This window comes from Oreochromis aureus, linkage group 20 (genome assembly GCF_013358895.1).
Source record: "Oreochromis aureus strain Israel breed Guangdong linkage group 20, ZZ_aureus, whole genome shotgun sequence".
Classification (NCBI taxonomy): domain Eukaryota; kingdom Metazoa; phylum Chordata; class Actinopteri; order Cichliformes; family Cichlidae; genus Oreochromis; species Oreochromis aureus.
In genome coordinates this window covers 20,944,613-20,956,453 of record NC_052961.1, presented here as the reverse complement: position 1 = coordinate 20,956,453, position 11,841 = coordinate 20,944,613, and the positions used below count along the sequence as shown (strand labels likewise).

At 41.5% G+C, this 11,841-nt stretch overlaps 1 protein-coding gene across 1 annotated transcript; it reads right to left on the bottom strand.

Moving 5' to 3' along the window:
* Positions 1-175: 175 nt before the first annotated feature.
* Positions 176-11,807, bottom strand: elapor1 (endosome-lysosome associated apoptosis and autophagy regulator 1). Its single transcript, XM_031746933.2, has 22 exons — positions 11,585-11,807; positions 9,891-10,011; positions 9,592-9,772; positions 9,331-9,478; positions 9,160-9,240; positions 8,959-9,064; positions 8,718-8,867; positions 8,455-8,543; positions 8,112-8,289; positions 7,742-7,870; positions 7,039-7,129; positions 6,841-6,946; positions 6,608-6,745; positions 4,824-5,087; positions 3,789-3,965; positions 3,552-3,702; positions 2,893-2,983; positions 2,620-2,721; positions 2,306-2,432; positions 1,571-1,749; positions 1,282-1,447; positions 176-1,198 (listed from the first exon to the last, which is right to left on the bottom strand). The coding sequence occupies exons 1-22, from the start codon at positions 11,669-11,671 to the stop codon at positions 1,067-1,069; spliced, it is 2,994 nt and encodes a 997-aa protein (XP_031602793.1). The 5' UTR covers positions 11,672-11,807; the 3' UTR covers positions 176-1,066.
* Positions 11,808-11,841: the final 34 nt, after the last annotated feature.

Below are 11,841 nucleotides of genomic sequence, written 5' to 3'. Positions count from 1 at the left end.
AAAAAAAAACAAGTATAAAAGAGGAGAAAAGATATACACAGTCACGTGCACACAGGTTCTAAATAAATTTGGATCCTACACCATCATGAAAACACCCTGGGCTTTAAAAATACACGATATCCCCCAAATGGACACTAATATTGTATTTCAACTGAGAAAGAACACTACATAAAAATATAGCAATGGCTATTTTATTTATATAGCACATTTCATTACATGTAAACTCAATACGCATAAAAGATAAAAACATAAAAACCTATGCAGGTCTACTATGCCTTAAGGTATTAAAAACAACAAAACAAACTTTACAAAGATCTAAAATAACACACACACAGTTACCAGGTGTAAACTTAAAAGAAATAAAAAGATATTGTCTCTTTTTGAATGTTGACATAATTGTAAAAGACATCGGTAGGCAGCTTGTTCCACAGAATAGGACCACAAGAAATGAAAGCTTGGATCTAATTCTGGAAAAAAAATCTCCCCCTGATGGTCTGAGACAGCTAATCGGGTTATAGACACTGAGCAAGTCAGAGATGTACAAGGAGGACCAAATCACTGAGTGCTTCATAAACTGATAGAAGGATTTTAAAGGTGACTCTGTGTTGAACTGAGAGCCATTGAAATGGATTAATATTCAACTACTATATTAATATAGTAGTTGTTCTACTGATAATTTGGACAATCCAACAAATAGAGCATTACAGTAGTCTAACAGTAGCTGTAATGAAAGTATGGACCAATTTCTCAGTCAGATTGAGATCTACATTTTTTAGCTTCGTTTTAAGAGGTAGATAGCAATAATGCCAAGACTGCTAATTTGCTCACTGTGTTTCTGAGACTGGGGGGGGGGATGATAATTACAAACAAATTCTCAGTCTTTACATTTTTGGACCAATAACAAATATTTCGGTCTCTGTTTACTTCTAAAAACTTTCGAGACATCCTCAAAACTATGTCTTTACATTCTCTTAAAACCCCTCAGTAATGCAAATATCTTATTAACTAAAATGCATCAACAGTCTAAGTTTTTCTGACATAAAAAGCCGCTCTGAAGCTAAACCGTCTACATCTGAACACTTCCTCTGTGCCTTGGTAGAGTGATCTGCTCTATTTCATCATCAGAGTCTTCCTCTACTAGTCGCTGGCGTGAAGATGATGACTTAAGGGGAACCGAGTCGAATCCGTCGGATGTTCTCTGGAAACATATTGATGGCAACATGAAGCAAGGTAAGTCAGCTCAAGTAGCTCAATGTGAACGGGAATGAGGGGGTTACTGACCTCGCGTGAGAAAGACTTAATTTTGGTGAAAAAGGATTTCTTGGTGAGGTCCATGAGGTCGTCCTCTGCATCCTCTCCCTCCATTATTGCACAGCTGTCTGCAGTGGGCAGCTCGCACTCCCTACCCCCAGAGGTCATTATCAGCCTGGAGTACTTATACTGCAGCCTGCAGATGGGAGACGACAGGAACAGCACCTTGTTCTCTGTTTTGTCTTTGATTTATTTAACGGTTTGGATGTGCCAGCTGTTCAATAAACACTACAGGAAGTATAGAGTGTGGTAGTCTCACTTGCGTGTCTTTTTCCAAAAATAACAGATGAGACTGATGAGCAACACAGCAGCGACGGCTCCGGTGGAAACACCAAACTTGAGCCAGAAATCCAGAGTCACGCAAGCGCTGACTTTTTGTGCAGGCAGCGGCTGTCCTCCGTAACACTGCACAGGCTGCTGCCACACATAGGTGGTTCTCTGAAACACACATACGAGCATTTAGTCCAACTTTCCTCCCTCGTCTGTCTTGAGATTTAGAGAACTATGCTTTCTGGTGGAGAGATCTGATAAGCACAGTGCTATCGGGCTCATACTATTCAGTCAGATATGAAGCTACAGGCAGCAGGAGATTAGCATTTAGTGAAAACTAGACTTTTGATGAATGAGCTTGAGATACTAGTAAGCAGTATGCTAACTGGACACACTGGAAGAGTGAGCTTATATTAAACTGAGTGCTATCAGTCTTCTCATCTTACCTGCTGGAAATTGTAATTCACATTATGCTGAACTGACATTTAATCTCCGTAAAACATGCTTGTGCTTCACTTTAAATCACAAGGAAAAGTGCACTTTATCTCTTATCTTAATCATTGTCTAAATATTTTTTCTGTAATCCAATGCAACAAAAAATACTTTTTTCTAATTCTATCTTTCCATAAAACACAACATGAAATGTTGAAAGATGTGATGATGGATCTGACGCAGAGGAGTTAAAGGGATTTTTGGTACTATGTCTGTGGGTATGGAGCATTACCTGTATTCCCTGGATGCAAGCACTGACGATTTCTCTGTAGTGGTTTTTGGTGCAGAGTGGACACGCATGCTGGCTCTGCCACAGGAAGTGGAACGTGCAACCATCGCATGTCCCCTCTGAACAGTTACTGTGGAGAAAAAGAAAGTAAGACAGACGGTCAGAGGGTTTAAAAACGATCTCACAGGAGTCACTCTGTCTGCAGCTCCGAATGTGACATCTATTAGTGCAAAAAGACGGCTGCTGTTTCTCAACAAAGCTGTCGCTAGCCGACTCTAGACAGGTCGAAGGTCGAGCTCGGTTTCTGTTTACAGCACCTCGGCAGCATGATGTGATCTTTAGTGGTCACTGCGGGATCGCATCTCATCCTGACTGTAGCTAACCGGCCTTGTTTACAAGCCTGAGTTGCATCACTGGACCTGGAAACATCAAAAGCACACACCAAGTGAGAAATTTTAAACTGCTCTTGATTCTCTGTTACATTTTAATTTCTAAAAAATGATCAAAGCTTCTTTTTTTTAAATGAACATTTACTACTGAACCATCTAAATGGATCAACAAAATGAATGAATAGCTGTGAGCTCACTTACCTGTAATAGAATATAACATCTGGCAGGCCCAATGCTGCAGGGAACCACTTTGGAGAAGAGATGTTACCAAGTTTCGTCTCAGTGGTTACACCTTTGGAATTGGAATACATGTGCCATTATGATATATTAGATATACAAAGTAAAGTCTATTTGATACCTTGTAGCAGGCTGCATAGAGCTAAAACATGTGAGATGATGAATCACGCAAGGGACTTTTTAAGTCATGTAATTATGAAACTATATGCTGGAGGGTTAAGGAGTCTGCATGTAGCTATAAGTGAATGTGGAAATCTTCATTCAAAAATATATGAAAATGCTTAAAAATGCATAACTCAGTCACAATTATGGCCCTACACTCCAGCAAAGTAAATACTCCACTCTTCAAAAATAGTAGCTGAAACACTTCTAGTAGCATCCTTAGGGTTTATTAATTTATTAATCAATTAAAAAGACCTGTGCTAATCCTGAAAGCAAATGTCCAAAAATTGCTCTTCTGGAGCACCGATGACCTTGAACACTGAGGAGCAGGAGGAATGCAAATCCTCACAGCTAGCTTAATTATTATCTGAACACACTTTTCAATAAATGATTAACAAACTCCTTCAAGTGTATCATCGTATTTACAGCAAAACCCAAAAACCTATTCATTCAGTTCATACCAATGAGTGAGTCACCAATAAGGAAAGGCTGTGAGGACACAAGGCTCTGACTCCTGATGTCAGAGGGAACCACAGTGGACTGACAGACATAACCTTTGACCTCTCTCCCACTCTCTGTTACATTATCCACACAGGAAGCTGGCATTCGGCCCTGTGAGAGAAACACAGCGAGGATAAAATACACGTCAAACGCAGTTCTGCAAAAAAGAAACGTCACCGGGACGGTTGCCTTCTCACCTCTGTCCCACACAGGCCCAGATTAAAGCGATTGAAGTACCGCAGGCCTTTGTTGGTGAAGCGGGGGCTGCTATGGACGCTGGTGACGTTGGCCAAAGGAGAGAAATCGTAGTGCAGCCGCCCTCCTTTGCTTGTGCGCACATCCAGCATGCAGTCACTGAGACAAGCTGTATAGGCCTGAAGGACGAGGTGAGCGTGTCAGCACACATCATACACTGAGAGAAAAACCTAACGTTCTGTCTGTGGGAAAGCCAACTATTATAGCTGGCATGTATATGACAGAGACATATGATTTCCTGTTTCAAATTTAATACTTGAGTTTTTCTGTTTCTGACCCTTCTGTATCATCAGTGTGATTTTTTTCCCCTTGAAAAACCAAAATAAATTGCACAAAACATTTTTTAAGGAATAATTTGCCAAAAAATGCCAAATCCAGCAAATATTATACAAATTAAAATTCATATATGGAAATGAATATTTCATTTCATTAAAAAAAGTAGAATTTTCAGGCAATTATTTCATGGTTCAGGCTTTAAAGAGTTAAGGAATCACTGTCTTTTGAGGATTTGTTTTCTTGAGTGAAATTCTTTACATATTTAGGAATTAACGATAAACTAATTTTCTTTAATGGTAGTGAATAAAGAGCGTCTTGGCTAGTTTACAGAAGCTCAACAAACATGAAATCACAGGATAAACAGAAAAATCACTTTCCACAATAAAAGACCTTAATGTTTTGGGTCTTGTGGATTTCAGACAGTAAAGTAATTGATTTGTTTGAGCATGTGGGATTAATTTGTGTAGTTTTATATGTGAGTATACCAAAAGAAATGGAAAAAAGAAAGCCTGTTTTATAGTTTCTTTCCTCATTCATGCCCCAAATTACATATTTTGTTTAAACATTTTTCTCTGTGATTGTTTTAAATCCCTCTGCACGCTGCAATTCCACAAAAAAATGGAATACTAAAAAATGTAAAATGATCAGTGAGCACCTGGACACATTTATGCGCTGCTTTTGGAAAGGGTTTTGTTCTACACCTTGTTTGTCTTTGTGTTTGGCCCACACTGAATACAAGCAGCTTCCCCAACTGGCTGATCAGTCCTGATGAAGGTGTTTGGCGGGCACTTCTGACACGCTCCTGTCCCGTTGACCATGTAGTGTCCCGGTGGGCAGAGCACACAGGCAGAGCCGGCCTTAACAGACGTCAGAGCACAGCGGCGACACTTCGTGGCCACGCCTCCGATGGCGTTGGTGATGACGATGGAGTAGATCTTTGCAACATCTGCGCTGTAGTTCCTCTCCTGAGGGAATAGAAATGCAAATGCCCTGCTTAACAGGAATGCAGTTTATCATTTAGCTCTATTTTATAGTCAGTATAAAACGGGGATATAAGGAACAGAGAGAACAAAGGTCATTTGGATTGAGGTGAACGCACAGCTCCAGACTGCCATCTAGAGTCTCGGTACAAAGCTCTCAACAAATCAACCACAGCCAACATGACACTGCAGCAGGCTGTCACAGCAAATTCCAGTTAGGATTAAAAACATGGACAGACAGTCTGTAAACATATTATTTGCAGTATTTATTGCTAAATTTCTTGCTTTGTGTTCTTGCCCTCCTGTCAAATCTCTCTGCAGGTAAATCGCAATTTAAACCTTGAATATTGCTGAACTTTTAAAAGCTGACACAATGTTTTTATGGCTGAAGGTTTGGTGTGCGTGCAAGGGGTGCGAGAGAGAGGTTGAGATGAAGAAAGATGGGGAGCAGCCAGAAGGAGTAGAGGAAGCAATAGTTGTAGAAGAGGAGGAATAAAAGAAGATAATTAAGTACGATCCAGTTCTGAAGCATTCCTCAAACAGAAGATCGTAAAAACTCCAACATCTTAATTATACATTAATATGATGCTCTTATTTTATTCATCTAAATGTGAATAATTGAACTGATAACCATGAAGTGCATTAATGACTTTACTGTATTCTGATTTTATTTATTCATTTACTCAACATTAAGAGGAATAACTTAATAAGTCCAGTTGACTGAGGGAGGGATGGATGACTGAAAATAATAATGGTTGTCAAACATACAGCCCAGGGACCAGAAATGGCCCCACCAAAGAGTCCAATGCGGCCCACTGGATGGCGTTAGAATATTAAAAAAGAAAAGTCTTTTACATTTCCCTGTATTTAGGTCAGTTTTACAGAAGTACAGTTTACTCTTACTGACAAAGAAATCACTCAGAGCCGAACATAATACATGTAAACAGGTGAGTAAGAAATAAATCATAACAGTAAAGTTCCTGTTTCTACCCTTTTTTTTATTTTATTTCGTTTTATTTTTAAAAACAGTGGGTCCAGACTTTTTTTGTATTAAAAAGCACATTTTCTGTAAATTAACAGTAAATTTTTGTTTTTAACTACAGAGTACTTTAGTCATTTATTTTTTAAAGCATAAGCCCAAAAAGCCATGCTGGCAGATTTCATTTTCTGCAGTTTGACATTTTACTTATTTAACCGAAATATTACTTATTTTTCATAAGACATCACTGATTAAATGTGTAACTTCTTTACATAGAATAAGAATAATAAAAGGGTGAAACAATTGTCAGTGTTTTTTAAGACGTTATCAGGCAGTGCTGTAGTTTCACTGGTCCACCCAACTTAAGATGAAATTACCCTCTGTGTGGATCTCAATATAAAATGAGTTTGACACCCCTGGTCTAAATAGGGACTCTGGAAAAAATGTACTTTTGAAGCTGAAATATGAATTTGCTAAGAAGGAAATAAATCAACCTGAGTAGGTGGGATGCGTGTCTGTATCTCACCGTGCCATAGTCCTCTGTTCGCTTAAACGTCCAGGTGAAGCTGACGGTGCTGTTGCTCTGGATCAAGTAGGAGTATGACTGCTTTTGGTTTCTGCCATTCCAATGCTCCACCACATCGTTGTTCCACTGATTATATCCCTACAGAAACAAAAGCACATTCATTCATTTATTCATGTCCACATTATACATCCTGAAGGAGTCATGGTACAAAAATGTTGGGACACCATCCTCACCGCCAGGAAGTAAAGTTTACAGTCAGCTGTACAAATGGTCTCAAAGACGAAGGTGATGCGAGATAGCTCACTCCTCTCAGCGTCTTTGACCATGGACTGAGGCAACCTGTGAAAACCAGTGACGTTTTATTAGACGTCTATAACAACTCAAGTTCAAATTTGAGGAGAAACTTTAGTTCAGTCCTTGTTTGACTTCACCTGTATCCGGGGACACTGAGCGTGAGCATTAGATAGTCTGTGTCCTGATCCCCGGGGGTGGTGTAGATATACTCTCCAGCCACCTCCCATGCTGCCATTACAAAAGATAAAAGCTGTAAGATACATTTTATCCCAACAGCAACGTACACATGCACACATATAAACTCACTGTGGATAATTTCTGAAACCAAAGCAAACTGGTTTAATTTTTAGATGAATTCCTCTAACCTACTTACAGCTAAGGATCTATTACACAATTCACTTCAACCATTACGTATGCTGCTGAAGCTCATGTGCAGGTTTAATTCTTGGCCTTGGAAAGTTTGCAAACTAGCAAATTATTATCTGTGCCTCAGGCTGTTTAATCACTTTGCTATCTTTCTACTTTGAGAAGTTCCTCACCACAAGTTAATGATTATGTCTATTCACCCATAGTAAGAGATTATCAGTACATCATGAAAAGGTCACCCATCTGTCACAGGGTTAAATCACAGAAACAGACAACTATTCACAATCCCATTCACACATGTCTTTAGACTACAGGAGGAAGCCGGAGTACCGAACTAAGCCAACGCAGACAGGAGGACAACATGCGCACTCTACACAGAAAGGCCTCAGACTGGATTCAAACCCCATTCTTGCTGTGTTAACCACTGCACCACCATGCCACCTACACCTCATTCTCTAATATTAAGGTTCTCACCAGTACGCCGGTCAGAGTCACTGAACACTTGACTGAAGACAGAGCTCTTCATGTTGGCCGGCATCGTGTTCCACCATTTGTACTCAAACCCCACCACCGGTTCTGTGCCAGCAGGGCACTCGGTGCAAACTGAGCAATCAGTGGAAAATCACATCAGGATAACTTTTAACATGTGGGGTGTCATTAGTCTCAACAATATTAGACATACCACCTTAAATCTTATAACATTTCCTCTCATGCTGCCCAAAAATTTAACTAACTGTAAACATGATTGCCTTATTTCTTTTAATATCACATGATCAAGGCCAAAATAAAACTACGAGGCCGACATCAGTGAGAACACAGTAAAAAGGAGCGGAGCGGCTCTAACCTGTTCCGTTAGAGAAGGATCCGCTGGGACAGGGCTCACAGCTGGAGGAGTTGGAGACAAAGAAACCCGGGTTGCATGGCGGACAGGTTTGCTTCTCCCCTGATGCGGGAAGCTTCAGTGCTCCTTCGACAGTCTCAGTGCAGATCTTAGGCTCGATCCATTTGTACATGAGCTGAGTCTGAGACACACACCAATACACAAAAAGAAGAGGCAGCAGTGGCAGCGTTACAGCTCATTCAAACAGATAATTTATATTAAATGAAGCCTAACATTTACACCAGTGGGATTTTTAAAGAAAAACCTCTACTGAACCAGCAGGAACTCTACTTCCACATATCATTACCTTTCCCTCAGAGTCACAGGGGGTGTGGGTGTAGAAGTAGTCACTGCTTGTACATGCAGGTCTCGGTTTGCAGCTCGCTGAACCGATCACTGGAAATGTTTTTGGATGAGGAAAAATGCACAGCACACATTTAAGCCCAGAGAAAACATTAACTTGACCACTTTAGCAGTAACTGCTGCATTTGCATGTGTGTGGAACGTAGCAGTTGTAAGTCTGTAAGAATGCTTTCCTACGTTTGGACAGAGATAAGCAAACGGGCATACCTGCGTATTTGTCTTCCTCACATTCACGGCAAGTAGTGGCACCCTTATTGGAGTAGGTATCAGCGGGGCAGGGGGTACAACGTGCTGACCCTGGGTTTGCACTGTGGGTGCCGGGTTTACAGTGGAAACACTCTGATGTGTAGGCCACCCCTGGAGGAAACCAAAAAAAATTAATCATTAACAGAAACAAGGTGTTGGTGGGAAAAGGGAAATGTTTAGGCCTGCTGCACACTTATCTTACCTGATATCTGAATGTTTCTCAGCAGCACAGGTTTGACAGTGCTGCTCTGCAGGGAGAACGCTATAGTTCGCCAGTACAACACATTGTTGCCCTTATTTAGTTCTACCTGCACAGAGACAGAGTGGGGCATTCATTTATTCAAAAATTCCCCAGGGCTGGCCTTGAGTGCATTGAAGTGCTAAAACTGCTTCCTGGACAAACCGTGTATTTGCTCCAGCTGTTCTCTGAGATCCGCATCCACCGGCTGTTAGAGTCTGTCGACTGACACTGGTCATTCTGAACCTGCAGGAAGATGAGAACATTTCACCAGATACTCAAACTGAAAGATGATCTGTGTCAGCAGAAGCAGCAGCAGTCATTTACAATCCTTACAAAGAACTCAAAATAGATGCTGTTGTCAGGATAGAAATATTCAAAGGACAGAGTTCCAGCCTGTTTCAGGTTCACGGCGTAGGACAGCGTCGCAGTGCATTCATCTCTGTTCGAGGCTATGTAGTCACCCTTTGGTGTCCAGGTTGAGCTGCAAAAACATCACCAAGCAGCAACAGTTTTGAAAATTGATACAGAGCGCCTCAATCAATCAGATAAACCTTGACGGGACGGGGGAGGGGGCTTGTTACTGTGAATACTAACTTGGAGCAGTCCGTTTGGTCATACCCCTCGTTCGTTATCACGCCGTGAGTGACAAAACCAGACGGCAGGCTGTCCCACTCGTCAAAGGCCACGCTGGTGCCAAGAGAGTAGGTGCCCGCAGCACATTTCTGACACTGCTGTGACTGCATATCAAGGTACTCCCCCTCATTACAAGAGAACGCTTAAAGGAGACAAAGCACATGCTGAGAATGGAGATGTGCACCTGACAGTGAGCGTATCTGTCGTGCAGGTTGAAGACTTGGAGAAAATGTCTGAAATAAAAGTAGGTCACTGCTTACTGCACTGAGTCCCTTTGACTGGATCCGGGAGGCCCGTGCATGTGTCAGCTTTGTTGGGAACTGCAACTCTCCATCTTGACCCGAGGACATCACACTCTGTGTACTCAAAGTGATAATCTGACTGCAGGGACGAAACACAGGTGTGAGTTTCACACAGTTGGACATAAAAGCACACAATGGATAACTTGCACAGCCGGAAGTGGGATGGAATAATAACTGTAAATTTAAAAAAAAAAATGCAAATGCAAATAAGGATTATTTTGCAGTTTATCTGCCCATTTTGATTCCTCACATGTTCAGCATGTAAATTCCTCACACACAGGAACACTAAACTCATTGTTGCACCCTTGTTTTAAAAAAAGAAGAATTCCAGGTTGCCTTATACTTCAGGAATCTTTTCCCCAAACCAGGACAGCCTCTTTTACAAATAAAAGCGGAGGCTAATATTTGCCCAGGAGCCCGTCTCAAATGTTATTTTAATCACGCTTATCAAGGATATGCTGCTGCTTCTCTGCAGCCTTAAGGGTTTACTCAGCTGAGGGGAGAGATGCTGATTCGACCGGTCCCTTTGTAAACATTTAATTTAAGTGTTCTCGAAGAACTTTGAAGACAACAAAAGCTCTCAGTCGAATGACAAACACAGTCCCACCCATAATGAGGTAAACTGGGAAGAGACAAAACATTTAAGCTAACCTCACTGAAACAAGGCATGAACACAGAGCAGGCATAGAGCGTAATCTTGAGATTTGGTTACTGGTCAATAAAAGGATGTGATATTCCAAGGAAGGTCATCTGCCACGCCAATCTACACCCACACAGCTTCATGGGATTAATAGTTAACAGAAACACAGCAGCAGCTGCACTCCTCCATCCCTGTGTTTTTCAATTAGAGCTGCAACATTAGCTGTGCCAGGGTATCAAGTAAATGCGGGTCTTGGGTGGGAGGATTTGATGTAAAAATGCATCGAACTGGAGATGTGCTGTAGCTTAATTGCCCTCTTTAAACAAACACAAGGAAACCAGGGCAACGGGACATTATGACCGCTGTGCCACATGGTGAAATAAACTGTGCTGAAAACAAGAGTCACAGAGGGGAAAGGAGCAGCTAGCAGGACTGCTTTCATAGCTCTCTGAAACTGAAATAAAAGCTTAGGTCCATATGGTGCAAAGTGTGCTGATCAAAAGGAGTGGTTTGAGTATTATCACAAGCTACTCCTGTTATGCAAACTGACCACAGATATGGAGGCTGTAGGAGAGCGAGCAGGCTGTGTAGTATGTGGAACCTCTAGTAAAACAAGTGTAGGAGTACTTTAAACACTTGAAGGAGAAACATATGTTCAATCTCACAAACTGCTCAAACAAACTGCTGTCTGTGCTCATTTTAGTGTTTGGTTTTAGTTTAAAGAGTGATTCAGCATTTCACTTGAACATGTGTTACACGAAACATATGTGTTTCTAGACCAACCTTTCAACCTTTCATATATTTGAAAGTCTGAAGTACACAGTACACGTATAGTACACAGTACACGTATAGTACAGCAGCACATGCACCAGCATCTGTCTGCACCCCCAGAACTAGAGTGAATTATACAAACAGCTGGTTTGCCGCAGCACACGCATGAAATCATCCCTTGGTGATTTAGAAATGAATGAAATGACAAAAATGAATAAATAAATAATATGAACCGCCTCACCTCTTTGCACATGGGCAGATCCGCGGAGGTTTGCAAAAAAAGCAGCCACAGCAGGCAGTGGCTCAGGTGTGTCAGGCCGGGCTGCATGGTCACCTGCTGTCGGTGCTAAAGTGATGGAGACGGAGGAGAAGAGGTCTGACCTGCGCCCTCAGGTGCTGGAGGCGCGGCTTCCCTCTCACACTCTGGGAGGTGATTGGCTTGGTGTTTTTACTCTGAGTTACCTTTTAATACCTGACTTCTCTCTCTGTTTACACACA